Genomic DNA, 23,753 nt, shown 5'->3' with positions numbered 1-23,753 from the left:
CAGGACATGGAAAGTCTGCAATAAATACTTTTGGATTATGGGATACATATTAGTCTTCCATCTCACATGATTTCACTCTAAATAAAAAATTTATCCTAATGGATGTGACTTTTGGAAGCCTTTTTAAACAGGGGCTCTTCTTAACAGTTACTAGCAAAGAACTGAAGCAAATGCTACAACTACATTACAGCCAGTTTTTCTTTGCACATGTTTCTGAAGAAGCAGTAATGGTTTGCTTCTTTCTAAATCATTTCATTAAGAAACTAAGTATCATAAAGCCCTTTGATTCGCTGTGAAAAATGCCAACACCACTAGGCAAAACTTAGTTTAGTAACTTTCAGCCAAAGGTTCCCCACCCTGCAGTCACAGGGCTGTGGGCCAGCTGGCTGTACCACCTCAACCCTGGGAGGTGGCTGTTTTTCAACAGTAAAACCGCATAAGTAAAATGTGGAGTTTTGGGGGGTCTTCTAAAGTAAGACACATAAATGTAACTTCTTATTGAAAATAAAGATTCTATTACAGGCTTTGACTTCAGCTGGAAAAGACCTTGAAAAGAGCTCAAAAACTGTCAACTTGGCATTTCAGACATCTTATGGATTTTAAAGTGTGTAAAAATACATGAAGCTGGGTGTAATTTCATTACCACAGTTAAGTGACGTATTTCACATTCCTGTCTACACACATTTCATGCCAAGTATAGGTTGGTAAGCAGTTAACTGGCCACCAAACTGCCCTTTAGTTATGCTGCATAACAGGGAGAAAACAGAAATCCTGACAAAGCCAAGTTGGGCTGGTGCTTACACACACACTGGTCTATCATGGTTTTCAACATCATAAAACCAAACCAAAATTTCTTGGGCCTTTACAAGGGGCCAGGCGCTGTGTCAAACAATTTATGTGAAGTATTTCATTTAATACTCACAACGACCCCCGATGACAGATACTACTATTATCCCCAATTTTCAAATGAGGAAACTGAGGCCCCAAATTACACAGCTAGCAATTGGCAGGTTTGAGAGTCTGACTCAGAAACTCCAACCCTACCTACTACAGCGGATCAATGCTCTTGCATTACCCCCAGGGTAGGGGCTGTAATCAAGGCGTCCTGACAGACACTTCATTAGAGGGAAGTTTCGAATCTGTCAGATTCCTTACACCTGGCAGCATTCAGGTTGCTACACAGGCATCAACAAGTCCAGGTGAGACTGCCTTGCCTGGGAATCCTGGGATTGCACATGGATTCTGAAGGTTTGCACAAGATCCAGGAGAAAGCACCCTACACCCAGTCCCTGCAGTCACGAAACGCCCGGGATGCGGCGGGGGCGGGAACCTCCGTGCCTCCCCACCTGCGAGGCCCGCGCGGCGACGCACAGGTGCACCGCCGCGCCCCGCGCCGCCCGCCCCGGCTCTGCGACCCCGACCCGGAGGAGCGGGGCGGCGACGGGGAGGGGGCCGGGGCGCGAGGCCGGCCCTGCCGGACCCCCCGGAGGGCGCGCGAGAAGCGGGGTCGCCAGGAGAAAGGATGCTCCGGGCGGGGCGGGGCCGCGGTGGGGGAGGGGTCCCCTGCCCGGACTCTCACTCACCGCCTCGCTGTCCTCCCGGCCCGGGCTCTGCGGCGGTCCCCGCTCCGGCTCTCACCGCGCGCGTCTTCTCCCAAGGCTCAGCGTCCAGCTGGGACGCGCGGAGCTGCGGAGAAGTCGGCGCGAGCGGAGGGCGTGCAGCGAGCGGAGCTGAGAGGGTGGGAAGGATGGGACAGTCGCTCTCGCCGCCGCCGCGGACACCACAGACACGGCAGCGGCCGGCTCCTCTCAGCCACGGAAGCTGCGGGCCCTCCCACCACACCCGCCTCCCGCCCCCCACAACGCCCGCTGGAGAACTGACAGCAGCGCTGGCCAATCAGAGGCCTCGTGGAGGCCGGGAACCGCGGACTATGGGGAGGGCGGGGGGACAAGAGGGATACGAGGCTGGCGAGGATGGCGGCGGGACTTCCTGTGACTGACGGTCCAGCGCAGCCAATAGGCAGCAGGGAGATGACCTCATGCCGAGGGAAGTCTGGAACTGGCGGAGTGGCAGCGAGGAGGTGGGAGGAGGTCGGAGACGAGCCGGAGACGGGGCGCTGGGGCCTTAAAGAGGCCGCAGCCCATTGGTCACCCAGTCACGGGAAGGGCGGTGGACCCGGCCAGACCTCGCTAAGTTGCCAAGGGGTCAATGCCGCGAGCGCTTAGTGCATTAATCCTCCCGACCCCATCACAATCCTTCTAGGGGCCTGAAGGGTCCCCGCCTGGGGCTCATAAATCGATTACTTACTTTCACGCTTCCCAAAAGGAGACACAATAAATTCCGTCCTGGCCCGGAGTCCTGAATTCCAGTTACAGCCCCCGCCCCGCAGGAGCCCGCCGGCACCTACCTGCCCCTCCTTTACCCGCCCAGGATGTTGAGATCATTAACAGCAAAAGTGCTTTGGGCTTCAAGAAGGAAAGGCTGAATGAACCCAAAAGCTTGTATCAGGAGACTTCAGGAAGAGCCTCTGTAAAAGGGAGGACTACACTACACGACTCCCGACGACTCTTGCAATTCTAAAATGCTAAAATGCTGATTGATGTCCTACTTTTTCCGCACGTAGCGAAGGGGTGTGGGGCGGTTGGGGGGTGGGGGTGTGCATGCGCGGGACTCCTGCGTTAGGCGCAGAGGCCACACAGGGACTTGGTCCCTGACTTCAACAAGGAGAAATAATACAGGCTAAGAGGGAGAGAGAAACACGGAAAGCGAGGTCCGCGTGGGTAAGTGCCCTGGTGGAGGCAGGCCACTTGCTTCCCCTCCCCCAGCAATGGGAGGGAGCCCAGAAAAGGCGAAATAACTCCAACTTGGCGGGGTGGAAAGGGGGGGAAGTGTTTTCCCGAAAGCTTCCCGGGGATGGTGTCACCAGACAGGGTAAGGAGGGAGGAGTAACAGTAGCTACAGGAAGAAGGGGGCTAGAGCATTCTTCCAGGTTTAGGCCGGGGAAGTGTGAAGGCCCAAAAACTGAAAAGCGGCTGCTCATTTTACATTCCAGAGTAAATTCTTAATATGCTCCCCTATTCTCCCCCAAAAGCCTGGCACTGGTGTAACTCTCAGAGGAAGGGCAGGAGAGGGTGCCTCTCTCCCTCCAACAGCTGCAAAAGCCGAAGCAGCCTTGGGTATTCCCAATTACTCATCTATCCATCAGCTTCAAGTTCAGTGTCACAGCTGGTCATAGAATCTTGTAGCTCCGCAGGCAGGATCCGTGTGGCCCCTTAGTGACATACCTTTCCGCAAGGCAAGAGTTCTTCCGCAAGAGTCCTGATATATTATGTATTCAACAAATATTTCTCGAGGGAGTAAGAGAAAAGAGATAGTCAGTACCCTCTGGGTGCTCTTACCAAACTGGGCAAAGTTACGGCACATGCGGAGGTGACCAGGCAGAATATCCCAAGCATCATGACTAACTAGAGGGCCCAGAGGTATGCCTCAGAGACAAAAGCACTGCTTGTCAGAATTATTGGGGTGGGGCAGAATTTCCCCAAGACAAGACCGGGCTGGAGCATTCCAGATAGGGTCTACCTAGACACAGCCCTCATGAAACAGCCATGGTGAGAGGCAAGCATGGCGTGTGTTATTAGTCATGGGAAGAGTGACATTCCACTCAGCTTCCCAGACATGGCAAGCTTACCAGCTCTCAGACAGGCCTGTTCTTTTTTTAGGACAACTTAAATTGTATACATATATTTTGTGTGTGTGTCTGTGAATGATATATATATCATATATAGATGGTATTCATATGATCTTCCTCCCTGTAATCTCTGACCCTAAATGCTAACGTTATCCCCTAAAGATAACACAGAACACGTCTAATCCCACTTCGTCATGACAGCATTCCAAATATTTGAGGATGATGAGTATGCTTCCTTTCCCACACCCTCTACCCATCCCCCAAAATAACAGGGATTAAGTCTCTTTCTCTTGCCACCATTCCTCAGATGATGGTTTCCATGCTCCCCACTATCCCAATGACTTCATGAGGACATCTTCAGTTTGTCAGGCTCTACCAGGGACATGTGTTATTTTTGTCCTTCCAGCAAATGTTCTCTCTCTTCTGGGAAGGGGACCCATAGTTCCTCTGGGGAACCACTCCTCCCCATTCTTGGTCTACATGGCTGGCTGCCTGGGGCTGACTTGACTTCTCACCTTTCCGGGGTGGGCCCACAGCCCAGTCCTGATCAATCAAATCGCTGTTCACCCCTCCCCACCACCACCTGCAGGGACTGATTTAGAGACAGACATGTGACCCCAATTGGAATGAGTCTTGGGCTCTTTGTTGTAACTATGGGGAGGGAGAAGCTCTTTTTGCACTAAGGCTGCTGAACTGTCCAGCTCTGCACCTGGAGCTGACAGGGAGACCACAGGAAAGAACTTGCTTGAGCATAAAGCCGGTATGAGAACCAACAAACTATCAGAGCTGAGATACCGATAAAGGCCACAAGGAGTGATGACTCTGAGAGCCTGGATCCAGCTATTTTTTGGCTGTTTGATTTCATAGTTGTTTTAGGTCAGGGTCCTTAGAAACTGCCTGTAAGCGAGGTCCAGTGAATGGGATTTATTGAGGGAGGAAAAACCTATAACAGAGGAAGTTGACCAGGACAGGGAAAGGGAAAGAGGCAAGAAAGGCTCAAATCCCACCTTGGCCTGATCCACAGCAGAGAGCTCTGGAGCATAAGCCATACCACGTGGCTATCCCCCCGGTATCTCTCAGCCATTGGCCATGGGTCATGACGGGGTTAAGGTCACAAAAACTGCTTCCTTCAGCGGAGGGCAATTCTCCGGAATTTTGGGCATCTGGGAACCCTTAGCTGCCAATACTCACAGCAGCTGGGGGATGGGTGAACTGGCCTGTTAAAGAAAGCCTGGGAGAAGAGACTTCTCTGGTGGTTCAGTGGCTAAGACTCCACGTTCCCAATGCAGGGGGCCTGGGTTTGATCCATAGTCAGGGAACTAGATCCTGCATGCATGCTGCAACTGAAAAAAAAAAAAGATCCCGCATGCTGCAACTAAGACCCAGTGCAGCCAAGTAAATAATTTTTTATTTTTTTTAAAGGAAATGTGGGAGAGGCACCATTTGAGTCACGCGGGGGGGCCAATTCATTCCCTTCCCTCTTGGGTTTCTGTGCTTTGCAACCAAAATGTGAGTACCTAAAATACTCAGGTGTGATCAGACCACCACAGAGTACAGTGAGACCTTGGCCGTCCTTGATCTGACCCCCTACATCCATGAGTACACTATGAGGTTGCGTTAGCAAGTTTAGGCTGCCCTGACCCTCTGGCTCAAAATGACTTTGTAACCAATCCTTTCCGCCCTCTTTCCTTTAATGCTTTTTCCCCACCATCTGCTACTAAGCCAAATTCACTCTTTCTTATACATCTTTAATTAATTATTTAACACAAATACGGGATTTTAGGCTTAACCCTGCTAATAATTAGCAGTAGTTTTCATTTTGTCCATTTCCATCCTGTGCTGCAAGTTGGATTGTCACCCATCTAACTGGCCACTTCTAATTTTGTTGTTGTTGCTGAAATGGGCAAACCCAATGACAGAAACCTTCAGCAAACCGCTAGAGGCTGATTTCCCCTCCTTCCAACCCGCTAATCCATACTCCTAGAAGATTTACTCCACCTGTCTGTCCTTTTCCTCATTGTCTCTCTTCCTGGGGAATCTCTCGAAAGGTATTTTCCAGGTTTTTGGTGTTTTTTTTTTTTTTAGCCATACTGTGCAAGTTGTGGGACCTTAGTTCCCCAACCAGGGATTGAATGTGAAAGTGCTGAATCCTAACCACTGGACAACCAGGGAACTCCCATTTCCCAGGTCTTGATCTGCCTGATCCTCAGCACATCTTGCTCTTTCCCGTTTCTTCTTAAGTCTTTGTTCAGGTTGGTCCCTCTGCCTCAATGTCTTCTCTTTTATCTTTATTTATTTATATCCCAGCTCACATTCCACTTCCTCCAGGAAGCCCTCCACTATTCCCCCAGCCTAAATGGATCTTTCCCTTCTCTGATAATCCATAGCTTCCAGTGTGCCAAGCGCAATGCTAAGCATTCTGAGTGCACTGTCGCCTTTCATTCTTTTGGTAAACCCCAAGGTGGGTGTTGTTATGATCCACATTGTTCGATGAGGAAACTGAGACAGAGAGGTTAATTAAGTAACTCTATATCACACAGCTAAAAACTAGCAAAGCCAGGGTACAGATACTAAAATGAGAACTCTGGCTGAAATTCAATAAACATTTGTTGCCTACACACAAGGAACTAGAGGAGATATTAAAAAGTGAAATAGACAATCCTTGCCTGCAATCAAGAGCAGGGTCTCTAAATGGCACCAATATGAACAATGCTGTAAGGATGGTATTAATGAAATAAGAGAAGGGAGAGCTTGTGTCTGGTGGAAAGCCAGTAAGATTGCGTGAAGGGGTTTACGTCTGGTAGGCGGTAATGGGGTGGGGCCCTCCAGCTTAGGGAACACTGTGAGTAACTGCATGGAGGAAGGGAAACATGGGGCATATTTGAGCAAGGGATTGGTCTGGTTTGTTTGAGAGATAAGGCTTTCAAGCCTCGGTGGAGTCCCTGTTTTAAAAAGTAAAGAATGCCAAGGCGAGGTGGGTGTTGATGGGGCTTTTGAAAACAGGATCCAAACTGTGTCTTAAGAGGAGTTACCCGGTAGCTAGTTGATTGGATTGGAGGGAAACTGAAATGGGGCTGGGGAGATAAGTTAGGAGACCACTACTGTTTTCCAGACAAGAGGAATTTAGGACCCACAGGGTGCTGGCAGTGGCCTTGGATTGTTTTTTTTCCTCTACTCTGTAAACGCTTTATGTCTTTCCTTTGTCCCCTAAAGATCATGACATCCTTGAGAAGTGTCAATCATTTGAAAAAATGTGCCCATAACTGCTAAACTGCCAACAGTTTCTTGATAAGCACTCAGCAAATATTGTAATTGAGTTGAATGCCTGAGCAGGGTGATAAAAATGCTGGGGCTCTGTTTAAATGGTTTCATAGGAACTCAGGCCACGCCTGCAACCAACTGCAGTATTACTCGGTAACAACACTAAGCTAGTTTTTTATCCATCACCTACTATGTATATCATCCTCTCATTCAATTCTCCCAGTGGTAGGTACTGACATAATGTCCATCTTACAGATCAGAAAAACTAAGAGTCAAGCGAGTAGGGTCACCGAACTTCTCAGTTTGCAGGAACTGCGAGATTGAGCTGCAGGACTTTCAGTGCTAAAACCAGGACAGCCCGAGGCAAACCCAGAAGGCTGGTCACCCTACCAAGATACCTTGCCCCCTATTACACAAGCCAGGGTTTAAACACAAGTCTGACCAGCTCAAACTCCCATGGGATTTTATTTTGGCTTTCTGATCATTGCAGCCAATATAAATATCTTATTTGGGTATTTTGGGGATAGAATCCAAGCATGCTCTTATATTGAATTTGGCTCCTGTATTTGGAGCCTAGCTGAGACAGGCGCGTAGAGAGAGGCAGACTCACAAAATGGATGGGTTTTTGTCAGAGAAAAGGAATCCAGGCTGGGGAACGCCTGCCGGACACCATTACCAGAGAGTTCGGCTTTATAAACTGTTCTTTGGCGCCCCCTCGTGGTGAAGAGCTGTTAGTAACCCCTCCCTTACTCCCTAGATGACGCCGGTAAATGGTGAGAGGAGAAACCCCGCTGAAAGCTCATACTCCAATCAGAAAGAGAAAAACAAATATTGTATATTAACGCATATATATGGAATCTAGAAAGATGGGACAGATGAACCGGTTTGCAAGGCAGAAATAGAGACACAGATGTAGAGAACAGACGTATGGACACCAAGGGAGGAAAGCAGGGGGGAGCAGTGGTTGTGGTGGGATGAACTGGGAGATTGGGATTGACATATATACACTAATATGTGTCAAAAAGGTAACTAATAAGAACCTGCTGTATAAAAAATAAAATTCGAAAGTAAAAAATAAAAAAAAATTTTTAAAAAGTTCTTGCTGCTTGGGGAGCATAAAGATTTTGCTTTAAAAATAAAAGCTAGCAGAGCTTTTCCTTTCTTTTCTTCTTAAGTGAAAGCTGGCCAGGATGTCATAGTGTAGGGTGAGGAGAATCAGACGCAAAATTTAAGTGGACACCAAAAAAACCTCAATAATCAAGGTAAATAATGTTTCAAAAAGAACAAAATTAATAGCAAAAAAAAAACCCATGATGAACAAAATATCAAAATTTAAAACATGGAACAAACAGGATCTGACCGTGTACTTGTCCTGCCACGCCTCACTTGCTTCACCCCAATCCTGAGAGCACTGGTGCAGGAGCCCGGAACCCCAGCCCCTTCGAGAAGCTCTGGGTGGAGGATTCCTGAAGGTGGCCCTCAAAACCTCACCATGGGAAATGGAAGCGGTGCTTTCAGACTTTCCCACCAAAGAACGTTAGTAGAAAAGAGATCATCCCCTGCCAGGAGTAGCCAGAAGACCTGCAGCAAGCGAGAAATTTCTTTAAGACTCTTATTTAGGCACATTTTGAATTCAATGTCCTAGTATATCCGTATTTGGTTTTGTTCTGTTTCCTTTTACTGAAGTGTAGACACTTCAGAAGTGTACAGAGAAGGTATCTATCATAACCGTACAGCTCGAAGGAGTGTCACAAACGAACACACATGTTTAACCACCACCCAATCAAGACCAGGTCCCCAGAGACCACCTCCTTCCCTCTCTGTTCACTGCCACCCCGTTACCTCCATCTTGATGTCTGAAAGCATAGATTAGTTCTGTCTATTTTTGTTCTGTATATAAATGAAACGATACAATCTAAAATATTTTGAGTCTGGTTTATTTTGCTCAAAACTATGTTAGTGAGATTAAGCCATAATCCTCGTGTGTGATGTAGTTTTTTCATTCTCACTGCACGGTATAAATCTATTATAATAAATGTATCCATTCTGCGGACATAGGTTGTTTCAGTGTGGGCTGTTACACACTGTGCTGGTATGCATATTCTTATATGCATGTCGTTTGGTTAACCTACACATGCCTACAACAGCCAAGATCAGCAGAACTTCCTAGCTGAACTATAGATTTGTGAGCCACTGAACTGTAGAGTAGTTTGGTTTGTAGAATACTGTAGCAATAACTAACTAATATTACACTCTTTTGAAGCCATAAAAATTAATTACCAGCAAAACAAACATTAAAATGCAAGGATGATTCATCTTTATTGAAACAGAAAAAAAACCATACACCTGCCTACATGTCTGCTGGGAATACATTTGCTGGGTCATAGGGGAGGCATAGTTTCAGCTTTAGTATGTACTGCTGGTGAACTTTCTAAAGCAACTGGAATTCAGAGAGTTCCTGTTGCTTCACATCTTTGTCTAGACGATATTTTTTATCCTTTTTACTTTATCCAATCAAGTGGAGTAGTATCATACTCTAGTTTATTTAGATTTCCCTGGAAAGTAGTGAAGTTAAGAACTTTTTGTATGTTTATTCTACATTTGGATAGCTTCTTTTGTGAAATGTCTTTTTGCTCCTTTAATGGTGTCTTTTGATGAATAGAGGTTCTTAGTTTTCACAGAATTCATTTAATATTTTTTTCATTCATGATCAGCACTTTTCATTTCCTGTTTGTGAAAGATCTGCCTAGTCCCAAGTCAGAAAGATGTTCTTCTATGTTTTGTTCTAAAAAGCTTTATTTATTTATTTATTTTAGCTTCAGATGTGCAATCCTTCTGGAAATTATTTTTGTATGGTATGAGGTAGGGGTCAAATATATATATATTTTTTTCTTTTTCCATATATAAGGTGACCATATATGTGTGATATCTGTTTTTGTTTTCATATAAAAGTAAATAATTAAATCAATTCCCTTTAAAATTATATGACTTTCCCCTCATTCTTCAAGTAAAACTGATACTCCAGAAACAGCTGTTTTGAGCACTATTTGAGGCACATTATCTACATTCCGTCATTTAATTCTCACTCTACTTCTATGAGGTAGGTATTCATATTTCAGTTTTATAGGTTAAAAAAGTGAGGCTCAGGGAATCTAAATATGTGAAGGGCACACAGCTAGTAAGTCCAGAGTCCTTTAACCAGCGTTCTAAACTATTTTGCAGAGAAAAATTCCATTTGGAAGATAACCATCTGCCAAGGAACCATTATAACTTGTTCATCTGTTTGCAAGTTGATGGACACTTGGACTGCTTCTAGTTTGGGACAGTTGTGAATAATGAGACAATATTTTCATTTCTCTTGGATAGATACCTAGGAGTGGGACTCCTTGGGTCATATGACAAGTGTATATGTTTAACTTTCAAAGATGCTACCAACGCTTTTCCAAGGTGGTTTTGCCATTTTACATTCCCACTTGTAGACTGTGCGGGCTCCAGCCCTCCACATCATCACCAGCACTTGGTATTGTCAGTCATTGGATTATTGCCATGCTAGTGAGTATGGGATGAAATCCCACTGTGGTTTTAGTTGGCATTTCCCTGATGACTAATGATTTGAGAGCTTTTTATATGTGTTTATTGGCCATCCACATATCATTTTTCTGGTAAAGTATCTGTTCAAACCCTTTGTTCATTTTATTGGGATGTCTTATTGTTGAGTTATGTGAGTTCTTTGTATTATTCTAGATACAAGTCCTTTACTGGATTTTTGATTTGCAAATATTTTCTTCCAGTTCTGTGGCTTGTCTTTCATTTTTTTAACGGTGCCTTTTGAAAATTTTTTTAATGTTGATGAAGTCCAATTTATAAGTTTTCTCTTATGGATTGTGCTTTTGATGTCATATCTAAGAAATCATTGCCTAAAATCAAGGTTACAAAGATTTTCTCGTACATTTAGAAGCTTTGTAGTTTTAGTTCTTACGTTTGGGTCTATGATCCATTTTGAGTCCATTTTTGCGCATGAAGTAAGCATTTATGTTCATTTTTTTGCGTGTGGAAGTCCAATTGTCCCAGCACCATTTGTTGAAATGACCCGTCATTTCCCCGACCAGCTTTATTGAGCAGCTGATTATGTCGCCACTGGAGGCTGATCTGATGCTGGGTTTTCAGTTGTGTGGCCTAATAAATACATTTCCTCACCATTTATAGGCTTGTTTGAATTTTGTATTGTTCTTTGAAGCCAGAAGCAGTCTGACTGAAACAGGTTGGTCAACAGTGTCTGTGTTGCCAGGGGGTGACACCCAGGTCAAGTGGATGTCAGCCCAGTAGACCTTCTGAGGAATAACCCAGACCTATTCCTTAGAAATATTTTTCAGTCTGCGTGCTTTCAGTGGATCTGAGCCCTGCTCCTTACTCCAAAGAGCTCATATAATACAATCAAATTCTGGCCAAACTACTCCATGCCCCTGGAAGAGGGATGCAACCAAACCAGGCCAGTCCGAGTACTCCCTGGGACTCTTGCCAGAGTCATTAAGAAAAGATGCTCTAGGGGACTTCCCTGGCGGTCCAGTGGCTAAGACTTCGCCTTCCAATGCAGGGGGTACAGGTTCAGTCCCTGGTAGGGGAGCTAAGATCCCACGTGCCTCATGGCCAAAAAACCAAAACATAAAAAACAGAAGCAATATTGTAACAAATTCAATAAAGACTTTAAAAAAAAAAAGCAAAGAAAAGATGCTCCGTTTTCTCCTCTAACTTCATAAGCCATAAAGACAAGGTAGGCTTAGAGCTGCCAGTGGCCATCTTGTTGTCAGGTGGCAAGGGAAGACTTGGGAATAAAGCCCAACAACGACAAGCAGCACCAAAAAGTGGAGGAGAGAGAGAGACAGGGTCCTCAGGACATCATTCACGTCTCTGGATGAGCCGTGCCTGAAGCCCTTCGCAGCAGGGGGCAAATCACAAGTCTGGGGGGGCGTGGGTAAGGATTCTAGCTGGAGGTCCGTTTGTGCTCTGAGTTGGGAGATCCCATTGTACTGGTTCCTCTCCCTACAGAGTTCTACCTGACTAGGACCGTGTTCTGAAGTAATGTTTTACATGCCCGTGAGGGCTGCTATCCTACCGATTCATTCTCAAGTGATTATCTTGTCTGCTTGAATGGACAGGGATACTCGATGCCCCGCTGCTCCCCAAGCCTCAGAAAACCAGAGTGTGGTAAAAACCAGCAGCAGAAAAAATGCTGATAAGAGTCACGCTAACCGATCATACGACACTCATGGTACCAGCTCCCTACAGGTGAACCAAATGCGCCAGGTGAGAGCAGTAAGGAAACAGACACTTCGCAAGAAACTCAGAACAGAGAGGCAGGGCAACTTGATGGAAAGGCAGGTGTAGTTCCCAGCCTGGCTCTGCCCTGCTGGCCAGGGGACCTCAGGTCGATTACTGAGTGTCCCTGAAGGTCAATCGTGTCCTGTGTAAAATGAGGGCTAAACATACCTGTGGTCACAGCCTTCAGCCTCTGCCGGGCTATGGGGCAGCTTCCTCTGACTCACAGTGGGGGAGTGGACATTCACTCAGGTCTTCGGAGTCTTCACTGTGTGTGCCCCTCACTCCCAGCGCTGCTGGGGGCCACCCTGCCCCTCGGTGTGGGTCAGAGCCCGGACTTCTAGGCCATGTTGCCTCCTTCCCAGAGGCTCCAGGCCAGAGCTTCTTGCTTCCATCTCTTACCCTGTGTCTGTTTCCCCACAGCCTTTACTGAAGGGTTGGGATGATTAATGAGTATTACAATAAAGAACCTAAAGCTGTGGCCTAAATCCGATGGTGATGAGTTGGAGAAACCATATTCACTGGCATTCCTTTAGGGAGAAGCACTGTTTATTTGTTCAGGAAAAAAATTCCTTGATAAACTCACGTGAAGGAGAAGGGAACCCCCTCGCCCTATGCCCCCCAGAAGACCTGAGACACCCAGAATTCTCCTAAGTGCCTGGGCGAAAAGAATTTTCAGGTTACACTGCAACATGGTGGGGAGTGGGAAAAGTGATGATCCTGGGATGTCACCCCTCCTTGAATCTCCAGTGATGTCCCTGTTTACTGAAAGGAAAAGGCACAATGTAAAAGTTGTGAGTTAAGTTTTATTTGGGGACCTTACTGAGGACTATAGCCCAGGAGACAGCCTCTCAGACAGCTCTGAGGAATTGCTCTGAAGAGGTAAGTGAGAAGCCAGGATATAGAGCAACTTTTTTTGCTGGAAAAAACACGTAGTCAAGCATCAAAAGATTCCCTCGGGCTCCCTTGGTGGTGCAGTGGTTGAGAGTCCGCCTGCCGATGCCGGGGACACAGGTTCGTGCCCCGGTCCGGGAAGATCCCACATGCCGCGGAGGGGCTGGGCCCGTGGGCCATGGCCGCTGAGCCTGCGCATCTGGAGCCTGTGCTCCGCAGCGGGAGAGGCCACAGCAGTGAGAGGCCCACGTACCGCAAAAAAAAAAAAAAAAAAAAAGATTACCGCTAATCACAAAGGAAAGACATCCAAGTAGATGATTTTAGTTCTTTTCTTTTCTTTTGTTTTTGGCCACGTGGCTTGCGGGATCCTACCTAGTTCACCGGGCCAGGCAGTGAAAGCACCGAGTCCTCCACTGGACCGCCAGGGAACTCCCTAGTGCTTTTCTATGAATAGGAAGATGCAAGAATCTGGGGTCACTGAAAATTTTCCTTAATTGTGTATCTTAACTATCTAGGGGCCCCGTATATCCAAAGAACAGAATGTTTCTCGTTTTTCCCCTTCCCGAATTCCCCTCTGGGCACACTGTCTGTGGGCTGAGCAACCGCCTTGGCTAATGGCTTGATCCTTGTAGAACTGGAAGAGCAGGCAGCATTTTTCTCATTACAGTCACATTCCTGAGAAACTGAGGTGAGTGGTTGTTTTGTGGAGCTGCGGCAAGGGCTGGCCTTGCCTCCTGAAATTTACTTCAACCTGCCTGGCACAGAGAGACCCCAGTGACCCCGGAGTGAGGAGGTTTTGTTCCAGAGTCCCAGGGGAGGGGGCCTAAGTAATGGAATCTTACCAAGAGGGCCCCCATCAGGGGTAGCTCCAGCTCCTAATCTGACTTCCCATCATCAGGTCGATGAAAAATTAATCAATGGCCAACCTAAGAAAGAAATGGAGAATTTTATTGGAGCCAACCTGAGGCTTATAACCCAGCAGGAGAGAGTCTTCCAAAAAGCTCTGAGGACTGTTCTGAAGAGGTAAGGGGGGTGGGGCAGTATATATGGTGATTTTGACCAAGGGGGTGCATGCAGTCAAACACCCATCCTGGCAGGTTACCACTCTTCTCGAGGAACAGAGAGCTTAGTCAATGGTCTTAGTGCTTTTCTAAGTATGAGAAGGGGCAAGAAGCTGGGTTCCTAACATTCTCTCCTGAAAATACCTATCTAAGTGGGGGCCAGTCCTGCCAGTTTTCCCAGCACACAGAGAGCCTCACGCTGAGCTTTGCCCTGAATTCCTTGCAGGGTGTATCGTATATCAGCAACTGCAGTGGCTAATGACTTGATTCTTGTAGAACTGGATGGTGGGCAACAGTCTTTATTTTATAATCCTTTCCCTTTAAGTATTCATTTCAATCGAGGTTTGGGAGGCATTTCATGACCAGTTTGTCCCGTGGCACCAGGAAGGCTCATTCCCAGGCAGGGCGAGGATTTCATTGACAGGCCACTCAGTGTGTTATTACTGGACTAGGCTCTGTGAACAGTCACCGGAAGCCTCTGAACCACCTGTCTTACTAGTTTGTTGTGGTCCAGGAAATGGTTCCCTCTTGTTGCTTCTTCCCATAGCTAGAGTTACACTGTGACAATCATTGATCTTATAGAACTATGTATTTGGCCAATTGTTCCAAGTCGCCTGGTCATCATTACTTTATTGGAGGCTCAGTCACACATTTGGTAATACAAGAAAAAAATAATCTTGTAAGATAGGCAGAATATAGATAACAGAGCTAGCAACATTAATACGGTTGTAAGTAAATAATGTCATCCTCTAAGAAGCTACATGGCTGGTGCCAGAAGAAGAAAAATTGATCTTCTGCTGTGGGGAAGGCCTGGTTAACACATAATGCAGATGCCTAGTGCACACCAGAGGGGAGGAAGGAGGCCCAAGCGAGCAGAGGAAAACTTTGTTTAAATGTTTCTTCTCTTGCCTTAAAATATGAATGTTATTTCATCACCCAGGGTCTGTCTCCTCTCAAAAGGTGCTTTTCCCAACTGCCCTAAAGCAAGTCCCCACCTGTCTTTTAGGAAATTCTGCAGAGATCCGTGCCCCCTCCTTCCAGCAGCAGACTTCTCCAAGTCTGAGTTGGTTCATAGTAGGTGCTCAGTAAATATCTGTTCACTGACTGAGTAAATAATAACAAGCACTGGCAGTCAGCAGCCTGCGAATAGTCTGGGGAGAAAGGGGGGTTGGGAGGGCTCTAAGGATGGTCCAGAGCAGGTGGGTACCTTTCAGGTCGGGTCTCCTCTTAGCTTTCAGTCCACCTGTGTGAGAATTTCAGGTGCACATTGTCTAGAAAACTTCTGAAGCAAACACACACACTCCTTCCAAGATCAAACCTCGCTTCTTAGAGTTCTGTCCAAACTCATAAGGAAGAAGCCCTTAAATTTGACAGCCCTCAAATTTTACAGTGTCTCTCTCTCTCTCTCCCAAAGAGTCAGAATGAGCTCTCTTGCTGCACCTCTCTTGACCCCAAATAGTGCCTTTTAGAGCTGCAGGAAAAAGGGACCCAAAACAGGATCACAGACCCATAAAATCTTTGAGATTAGCTCCTCGGGGAAGATGGGAAGGGAGCTGTCTCAGAATGTTCTAGGTCGATGGCCTTCCTTGGTGTTGGGAGGATTAACCGGGATGAGACAGCAGGAGGCAGAGTTCCAGCCCAGGGCAGGAGCCCTGCAACCTGTGTCTCCCCAGCACTGCACGCGGTCAACCCCGAAAGAGGAGTGAATGAGGTGCTGCGTTTGCCCCTCCTTGAAAAAAGGAAGACACCGTGTGGCCAGGTGTCTTCCTAGCCACCATGTGGCTAAGAAGAGAAGTAAGCACTTCGTAAGGGTCTGATGCTGCAACATTGCTGTCCTTTGTCCTCAAGCTTGTCTAGGTACTTGGGTTTCATCAGAGAACAAAGACAAAAACCTCTACCTCATGGAGCTTACATTTTATTTAGGGCAAGGTGGAGGATGGGGAAAGACAATAAATAATAAACGTTATACTTCCGGTCGCGGTGGACTAGGAAAATCATGCCAACATGCCCACTAAAGATAGCTTAAAACACTGGGCGAAATATACTAAGTATCCTCTTAAAAGTGTAAAAGGGCTAAGAAGGAAGTAAGGAATTACTGAGCCATGCTGAGTCTAGGAGATGTGGTTCATACCTGACAGATATTGACTTATCTAATCCTCATAACTGTCCTCTGAATTGTCCTAGGAAAACAATAGTGCTGGTACATGGTCAGGGCTGCATCGGGGTTGTGAAATAAATGAGCATGCGTGCTGGGCTCTGGGGCTTTACATATATTATCTCGTTTGAGCCTCACAACATCTCTATGAGGTAGATGCTGCTGCTTACTGTTACTTTCCTAACTTTACAAATGAGAAAACAGAGAGTTCAAGGGACCTGCCCAGGGTCACACAGCTAGTAAGTGGCAGAACACGCTTTGAGCTCAAGTCTGACTCCAGAGTCTATAAACTGAATCACCATCCGTGCTACAAATAGCATCTATTGGTTTTTCTTTTGGCCGCACCACGCGGCATGCGGGATAATAGCTCCCCGACCAGGGATCAAACTCGCACCACCTACCCCCCACCCCAGAGTGGAAGTGGGGAGTCTTAACCACTGGACCACCAGGGAAGTCCCACATATCTATTGTTTTTCCATTGGCTTTAGTAGAAAGATAACTCTAGTAGGGATGTTCCTATTACTTCATGTATGAAAAATGACAATGTTATCTCTACTGAAATCTTGTTTTATGCAAAGATGTTCAAAAATGCTTTGAGGAGGAAAAAACTACAATCCAAGTGAGATAGGCTGGGACCTGGGACCTTTTGCTGGGACCTGGGACCCTTTGCTGCAGTGCTGCAATGCTTGCACCTGGACACACCTTTCCTGGAGCAACAAAATACAAAGAAAGTGTATGGGACCCAAAATAACTGCGTGCATGCGCAGTTGGGGCAAATTCTGGACCCAAAAGTTACAAAGAGACCAAAAAACCCAACTGCCACTTTTGAAGAGTCTGGAGCAGAAACACGGTGTTGAGCGCAAAAGCAAGGTACGCACATGCCCCTGCACACACCACCACCTAGAGGGTGAGCAAAACACCTAAGCCGCCCCTCCGGCCCGACCCCTGGACACACCCCTACCCTCACCCCATATAAGAAACAAGCTTTCCCCCTCTCGGTGAGCAAGCTAGCAAGGGAAACTGTTGTTAGTTCTCACTCCCCCCTGCTGAAGCAGGGGCTCCCATATAGCCTTGCCTGAATTTCTTGTGGCCTCTAGTCAATTTCTATTGCTTGGGGAAGGCCAAGAACCCTGGTCAGTAACACAGGCACAGCCTACTGGTGCTCCTCAGACTGTAGACACAAAAATTCATCTGGGAGCAGGAGATCCTTCTTAGGGCTGAGCTACTGAACTCAGTTAGAGAGCAAACAGTACTAAAGGCCGGGACAGGGGAACCATCTGATTCTACATTCCTGCCATCCAGCCTAGGCCAGGGCTCTCAGACAGCTGGGCAGGGATGGCAGAAGTGTCCCCAGTTCCACACCCTCCTTGACCAGTGGGAACCTGGGCCCTCCCAGGGTGGGGGATGTGTGTGACTTAACGGTCAGGTCCATGGTGTTCAGACCTAGCCTGTGACCTTGAGCAAGTGACTTTATTTATTTTGCATTTAATTTTTAAAATTTTTTAAATTAATTTTTTTATTGGAGTATAGTTGATTTACAATGTCGTGTTAGTTTCTGCTGTACAGCAAAGTGAATCAGCCATACATACGTATATGTGCTCTCTTCTAGACTCCATTCCCATATAGGTCATTACAGAGCACCGAATAGAGTTCCCTGTGCTATACAGTAGGTTCTTATTAGTTATCTTTTATATATAGTAGTGTGTATATGTCAATCCAATCTCCCAATTGATCCCTCTCTCCCCCCCCTTGGTAACCATAAGTTTGTTTTCTACATCTGTGACTCAGTTTCTGTTTTGTAAATAGGTTCATTTGTACCATTTTTTTAGATTCCGCATATAAGTGATAGCGTATGATATGTGTCTTTCTCTGTCTGACTTACTTCACTCAGTGAGACAGTCTCTAGGTCCAACCATTGAGCAAGTGACTTTAACAGCACTTTTGCAAAATAGGAGTAACAGCATATTCCAATGGTTATAAGATGCACCACTAAGAAAGAAAACACACCAATTGCGTTGTGACAGAAGTCTTAATGATAGTCTCGGACAAGCCATAAACCAGTCACCGCAACTCTCCTGGCTTGGAGATTCCTCTCATTTCTTCTGTGAGATTGGCAATGTCTCCCGCCTTAGGCTCCGTTGCTTGGTGTAGATAGTCAATCCTTTTACCCACAGTTTAGAAACAAAATGTAATACAACCCCTGCTCCTCGTTTGTCTTCCTGCCATAGGTTCTGCAAAGCACTTGCTGTTGCTTTGTAAGGTAAGAGCAGTCATCTCTCCAAAGAGAAAACTTTGTTTCACTGGTATTAGTTTCACTCCCTGTTGATCCATATCCCTGTCTTTCTGCATCATCACTTTTTCTCCAAATGCTGAATCACGCTATGATCTTTTCGAAGGTATTTTAAATAGCACTAAATTCAGTACACGCAGTACAAACAGGGCATCTAAATCAGATGAAGACAAAACAATACAGGCAGCTGTGCTCAATTTCTCACATTTGCAAACAATGATGTCTCCGTCAGGACACAATCAGAAAGAATTAGCTAAAGAGGGTAACAAATACCTGTATTGATTAGAATTCTTTCAACAAGAAAGTGACAAAAACTCAACTCAGATTGACTTAAGTAAAGGGGTATATTGAGCTACAGAAGTCCAAAAGTCCTTGTATTAATGAGCTTCAGGTATGGCTGGACTCAGGACTCCAGGATATAGTCAGGACTCAGTTTCTTATAATTTCTCTCTCTTTCTTCTATAGGGATGGCTCCAGTCTCATGTTTCACCTGGTAGCAACCTGGAGCCAGTAGCTCTAATCCCCCCATCCTCTCCAGTTTCAAGTCCAGCTAAAAGGAGTGAGCACCTCTGTCCCAGAATTTTGAACCTGAGTCTCAATGCATCTCATTGGCTCTGACAGGTCACCTGCCCAGCCCTGGACCAATCATCATGGTTACTGGGGTCAGTTGCTAAGCTCCCCCACACACAAGTTACCTGCTGGAAGCCCAGGGGCTGCTGGGGCTGCAGAGGGATATGAGGAGAATGGAGGTGGGGCAGCAAAAACAGTGCACGATTGAGTGTGGGGAATTAGGTGAGATGAGCCCTCCCAGGGCCAGTCTCTGGGGTGGATTTGGCCTCTGCTCCTCTGCTTTGTGCAACAGGAGGAGGCCTCCGCTGACACCCACGGGCTCCACCCGATCAGCTGCGCGTGCCCTCCTTCCTGGGCCGCTGACGCCGCACTCACTCAGCTGCTACGTGAGCTGGTTGCTGCCTGGAAAGTTAGTGAGCCTCAGAGGCAAGACATTCATTCCTCTGGTGACAGGGATTGGTGCTGTGAGTGGGTGGGAACGAATGGAAAACAGTGGGAGCACCGCGGTTCCCAAAGCATTTATGAAGCGAAGAAGCACAGAGAGCAAGTGAGGGGAAATCCAGAGCAGCAGTTGCAGCAGCCGCCCAACCAGGGGCCGAGGATGCTTTCTGCCAACAGCCTCCTGCTGCCCAGTCCCCGGGCGTGGGGTGGGGGTGGGGGCGGGGGGAGGTGCGTAGCTGCCCCCAGTCCGGCCCCACCCATTCTACAGCTCTGCCAGTCTCTTTCCTTCAAATCTAAGTTGCGAGGGGCAGGACGTGGGGGTGGGGGGCAGGGATGTATCTGGCACTTGGTGGGTAGGGGAGGAAGAGAGGAGGGAGGCCCAGTTAGGAGAGGGTCCCGGAGGAAAGGAATCGGGGGAGACAGATGGGAAGACCGGGACGCACAGAAGCTCAGAAACTGGACAGAACTCAACGCAGAGCACCTGCTCTCTGTCAGGTCCCCAACTAGGAGGTGAGGCCACCAAAATAAAGCAATAAATCCCTGCCTTCGGGGAGCACAGAGTGTGGTCTGGGACACAATAAGAAAACTGCTCATCACAGTGGGATGTGATAGCAGGGATCTGGGGTTTATTGAAGGAAGGTACCCCTGAGGGAGGAGTGCAGAAGGTCATTGATGAGCAGGAAGCCTCAGGTCAGTCTAGCCTGGACCTGGTCCAGAGGGCGCGTGTGTGCTGGCGGGGGGTGGGGGGGTGGACTGGCCTTTTCTACTCCCCTTTCAGACTTTGGCTGCTGGCGTATGGGGGTGGTGACCTCCCTGGCAAGGAGGCTCCTATCAGGCAAGGGTAATTCTCCACACAAAAGGACAGCTGGGGTGGCTGCGAGGCCTTGGAGCCATCCCCCTCAGCAGCTGGAGGATGGGTGCAGCAGCCTGGCGGAGCGACCTGGGCCGGGGGTGGGGGGGGGGCGGGCCACGGGGGCGGGCAGTACTGGCATCTGCTCTGATGTTTGTCGTGCTGGATGTTTGATGCAGGACGGGGTAGGGAGGAGAAGGGAGCTGTGGGCGGGGGGCTTCCTGGAGGAGGAGGTCATTCTGGGACATCTTGAAGAACAGCTTAGGAGGTAGACAAGCAAAGAAAGATCTAAGGGGTCAATGTGTGCAAATGTTGTAGAAGCACGTGGCGCTTTCTGGAAACACTGAGCTATTTAAGAATCACACTGGGCATAGGGGTGGGCAGAGGCCAGATCATGAAGGGTCCTGTGTGCCATAATCGAAGACTGGGGATTAAAGTTCTTTTAAAAAGAACTGGGCTCTCATTCCACCCCCACCTCCGTCCTTCCTGGAAACATTCACCCACTGTCACAGGGTGAGCCAGCCCAGTCCTGTTCAGTTGGGTGAAATCAGGCCCAGATGCTTTGCAGAACTGAAGTGGGCAGGAGGCCTAGAGCAGGCAAATGGCCAGAGAGGGACGGCCGCAGAGGGGCTGTCTCCAAGGGCTGAAAACACAGGAGTTGGGACCAATTTGAAAGTTTTTCTCAATGTAGGCATTTTAGAAGTAGAAAGTGTCAACACAAGGGAGTCCCGTGGAGAGGAATGAGAGCAGAATTTGGAGTCAGAAAAGCCGAAGGCCGAGGCTTGGGGCTCAGCACCACTGTGCCAGCTGGACGGCTCTGGGAAACTTACCGAACTCTCTGTACCTCCATTTCCACATCTGCACTGGGGATCATATCTATTCCACAGGGTCAGCTAAGATAAGGCATGTGAGTAGAAAAGGCTGTGCACATGTTAGTTACTATCATTTTGCCAAAAAACAAAAGCTCCCACAGCCAGGAGAATCCTGAGGCAGGCTCACTTTACTCCAGTTCCCACTTGGCACTGAGCAGGTCAGGGACTGACTGGATGACACAGCAAGTCAGCAGCAGAGCCAAGGTGTAAACTCATCTGAGTACCAACTCCAACATCGTCGGCAGAATCAGCTGAAACCCAACTTCACACTGCGATTCGGACGTCGAAGGCGTTCCCAGGAAGTCCCTTTCAGCAAAGAGTGTTCAAGGCAGTTCCCAGTGGACAGCCCCAATATCCTCCGAAAGGATATTGGCAAGAGGCAGCTGGATGAGGTTCCCAGGAGGCAAGGCGAAGAGGGAGACAAAGAGTAGACATTTGCCCTGAGGACGGAAGAAGAGACCAGGCATTTCTCAAGCCTTCCTCTGGCCCCAGCCCTTGGACCCCCACCAACCTTTTCAAAACAGATTTATTGAAATATAATTCACATACCGTAAAATAATCCTTTTGAAGTGTACAATTTGATGGTTTTTACTATATTCACAGAGTGGTGCAACCATCACCACAATAAATAGTGGAATATTGGGCTTCCCTAGTGGCACAGTGGTTAAGAATCCGCCTGCCAATGCAGGGGACACGGGTTCGAGCCCCGGTCCAGGAAGATCCCACATGCTGCAGAGCAACTAAGCCCGTGCGCCACAGCTACTGAGCCTGCGCTCTAGAGCCCGCGAGCCACAACTACTGAGCCCACGTGCCACAGCTACTGAAGCCCATGCGCCAAGAGCCCATGCTCCGCAACAAGAGAGGCCACCACAATGAGAAGCCTGCGCACCGCAACGAAGACCCAACACAGCCAAAAATAAATAAATAAATAAATTTATTTTTTAAAAAAATAGTGGAATATTTTCATCACCGCATAGAAGGACTCCTAGTCATTAGCAGTCATTCCCTTCCCCCCCCCACTTTCCTCCCAGGCAATCACTAATCTACTCTATATCTCAATAAATATTGCCTATGCTGGGCATTTCACATAGAATAATAAGATACGTCATCTTTGTGACTGGCTTCTTTCACTTAGCATAACGATTTCAAGGATCATCCATGTTGTAGCATGTATCAGTACTTCTCTTTTTTTGGCCGTGCTGCATGGCTTGTGGGATTTTAGTTCCCCAACCAGACCAGGGTTCAAACTCGGGCCCTCAGCAGTGAGAGCATGGAGTCCTAACCACTGGACCACCAGGGAATTCCCCATTCATTCTTGTTTATGGCTGAATAATATTCTATTGTATGGTTATACTACGTTTTACTTATCCATTCAGTGCGTGGATATTGGGGTTGCTTCTAATTTTTAGCTATCGTGACGAATGCTGCTATGAACATTTGTGTACAGGTTTTTGTGTGGACATGTTTTCATGTCTCTTGGGTATAGACCCAGGAGTGGACTTGCTGGGTCATGCGGTGACTTTATGTTTAACATGTTGAGGAAATGTTTTTGAACGTGGATGCACCTTTTTACATTCCTACTGACGGTGTATGAGGATTCCAGTTCTCCACATCCTGGCCACGTCCATCACAAGGAGACTTGTTAGGATCTGTCATATTGATAATAGCTAGTCTAGTGGGTGTGAAGAGTATCTCATGGTGTTTGTCTTATTGTGATAAAATGTATGTAACATAATAGTTATGATTTTAACTATTTGTAAGTGTATAATTCAGTGGCATTAAACATATTCCTCATTGTGGTTTTGACTTGAATTTTCCTAATATCTAATGATGTTGAGCATCTTTTCATGTGCTTATTAACCATTTGTATATCCCCTTTGGAGAAATGTCTCCTCAGATACCTTGCTCATTTAAAATTGGATTATTTGTCAGTTTACTATTGAGTTGTAAGAGTTCTTTATATATTCTAGCTACAAGTCCCTTATTAAAGATATGAGTTGCAAAGATTTTCTCCCATTCTGTGGGATTTTTCACTTTCTTGATGGTATCCTTTGAAGCACAAAAGTTTTAAATTTTGATGAAGTCTAATTTATCTATGTTTTCTTGCTTGAGCTTTTGATCATATCTAAGAAGTCTTTGTCTAACCCAAGGTCATGAACATTTACCCCTATATTTTCTTCTCAGAGTTTTATAGTTTTAGTTATTTCATTTAGGTCTCTGATCCATTTTAAGTTGGTTTTTGCATATGGTGTGAGGTAGGAGTCTAATTTCATTTTCGTGTGTGTGGATACTCAGTTGTCCCAGCACCATTTGTTTAAAAGTCTATTCGTTCCCTCACTGAATTGTTTTGTCACC

The 23,753-nt window shown here is 46.9% G+C and overlaps 1 protein-coding gene across 1 annotated transcript in view; it reads right to left on the bottom strand.

Moving 5' to 3' along the window:
- Window positions 1–10,958, bottom strand: part of LOC307193930 (uncharacterized protein) — a gene marked incomplete at its 5' end in the record, with an annotated part of 99,589 nt that extends 88,631 nt beyond the window's left edge. The window contains 4 exons of the mRNA XM_079936539.1: window positions 1,584–1,888; window positions 1,961–2,123; window positions 2,308–2,416; window positions 10,929–10,958. Coding sequence (XP_079792665.1) covers window positions 1,584–1,888; window positions 1,961–2,123; window positions 2,308–2,416; window positions 10,929–10,958 — 607 coding nt within the window. The remainder of the gene's footprint in view (window positions 1–1,583; window positions 1,889–1,960; window positions 2,124–2,307; window positions 2,417–10,928) is intronic.
- Window positions 10,959–23,753: the final 12,795 nt, after the last annotated feature.

This window comes from Stenella coeruleoalba, assembly GCF_951394435.1.
Source record: "Stenella coeruleoalba genome assembly, chromosome: 11".
Taxonomy (NCBI): Eukaryota; Metazoa; Chordata; class Mammalia; order Artiodactyla; family Delphinidae; genus Stenella; species Stenella coeruleoalba.
Note: the sequence above shows the minus strand (reverse complement) of the source record. Positions and strands in the feature narration are given on the sequence as shown.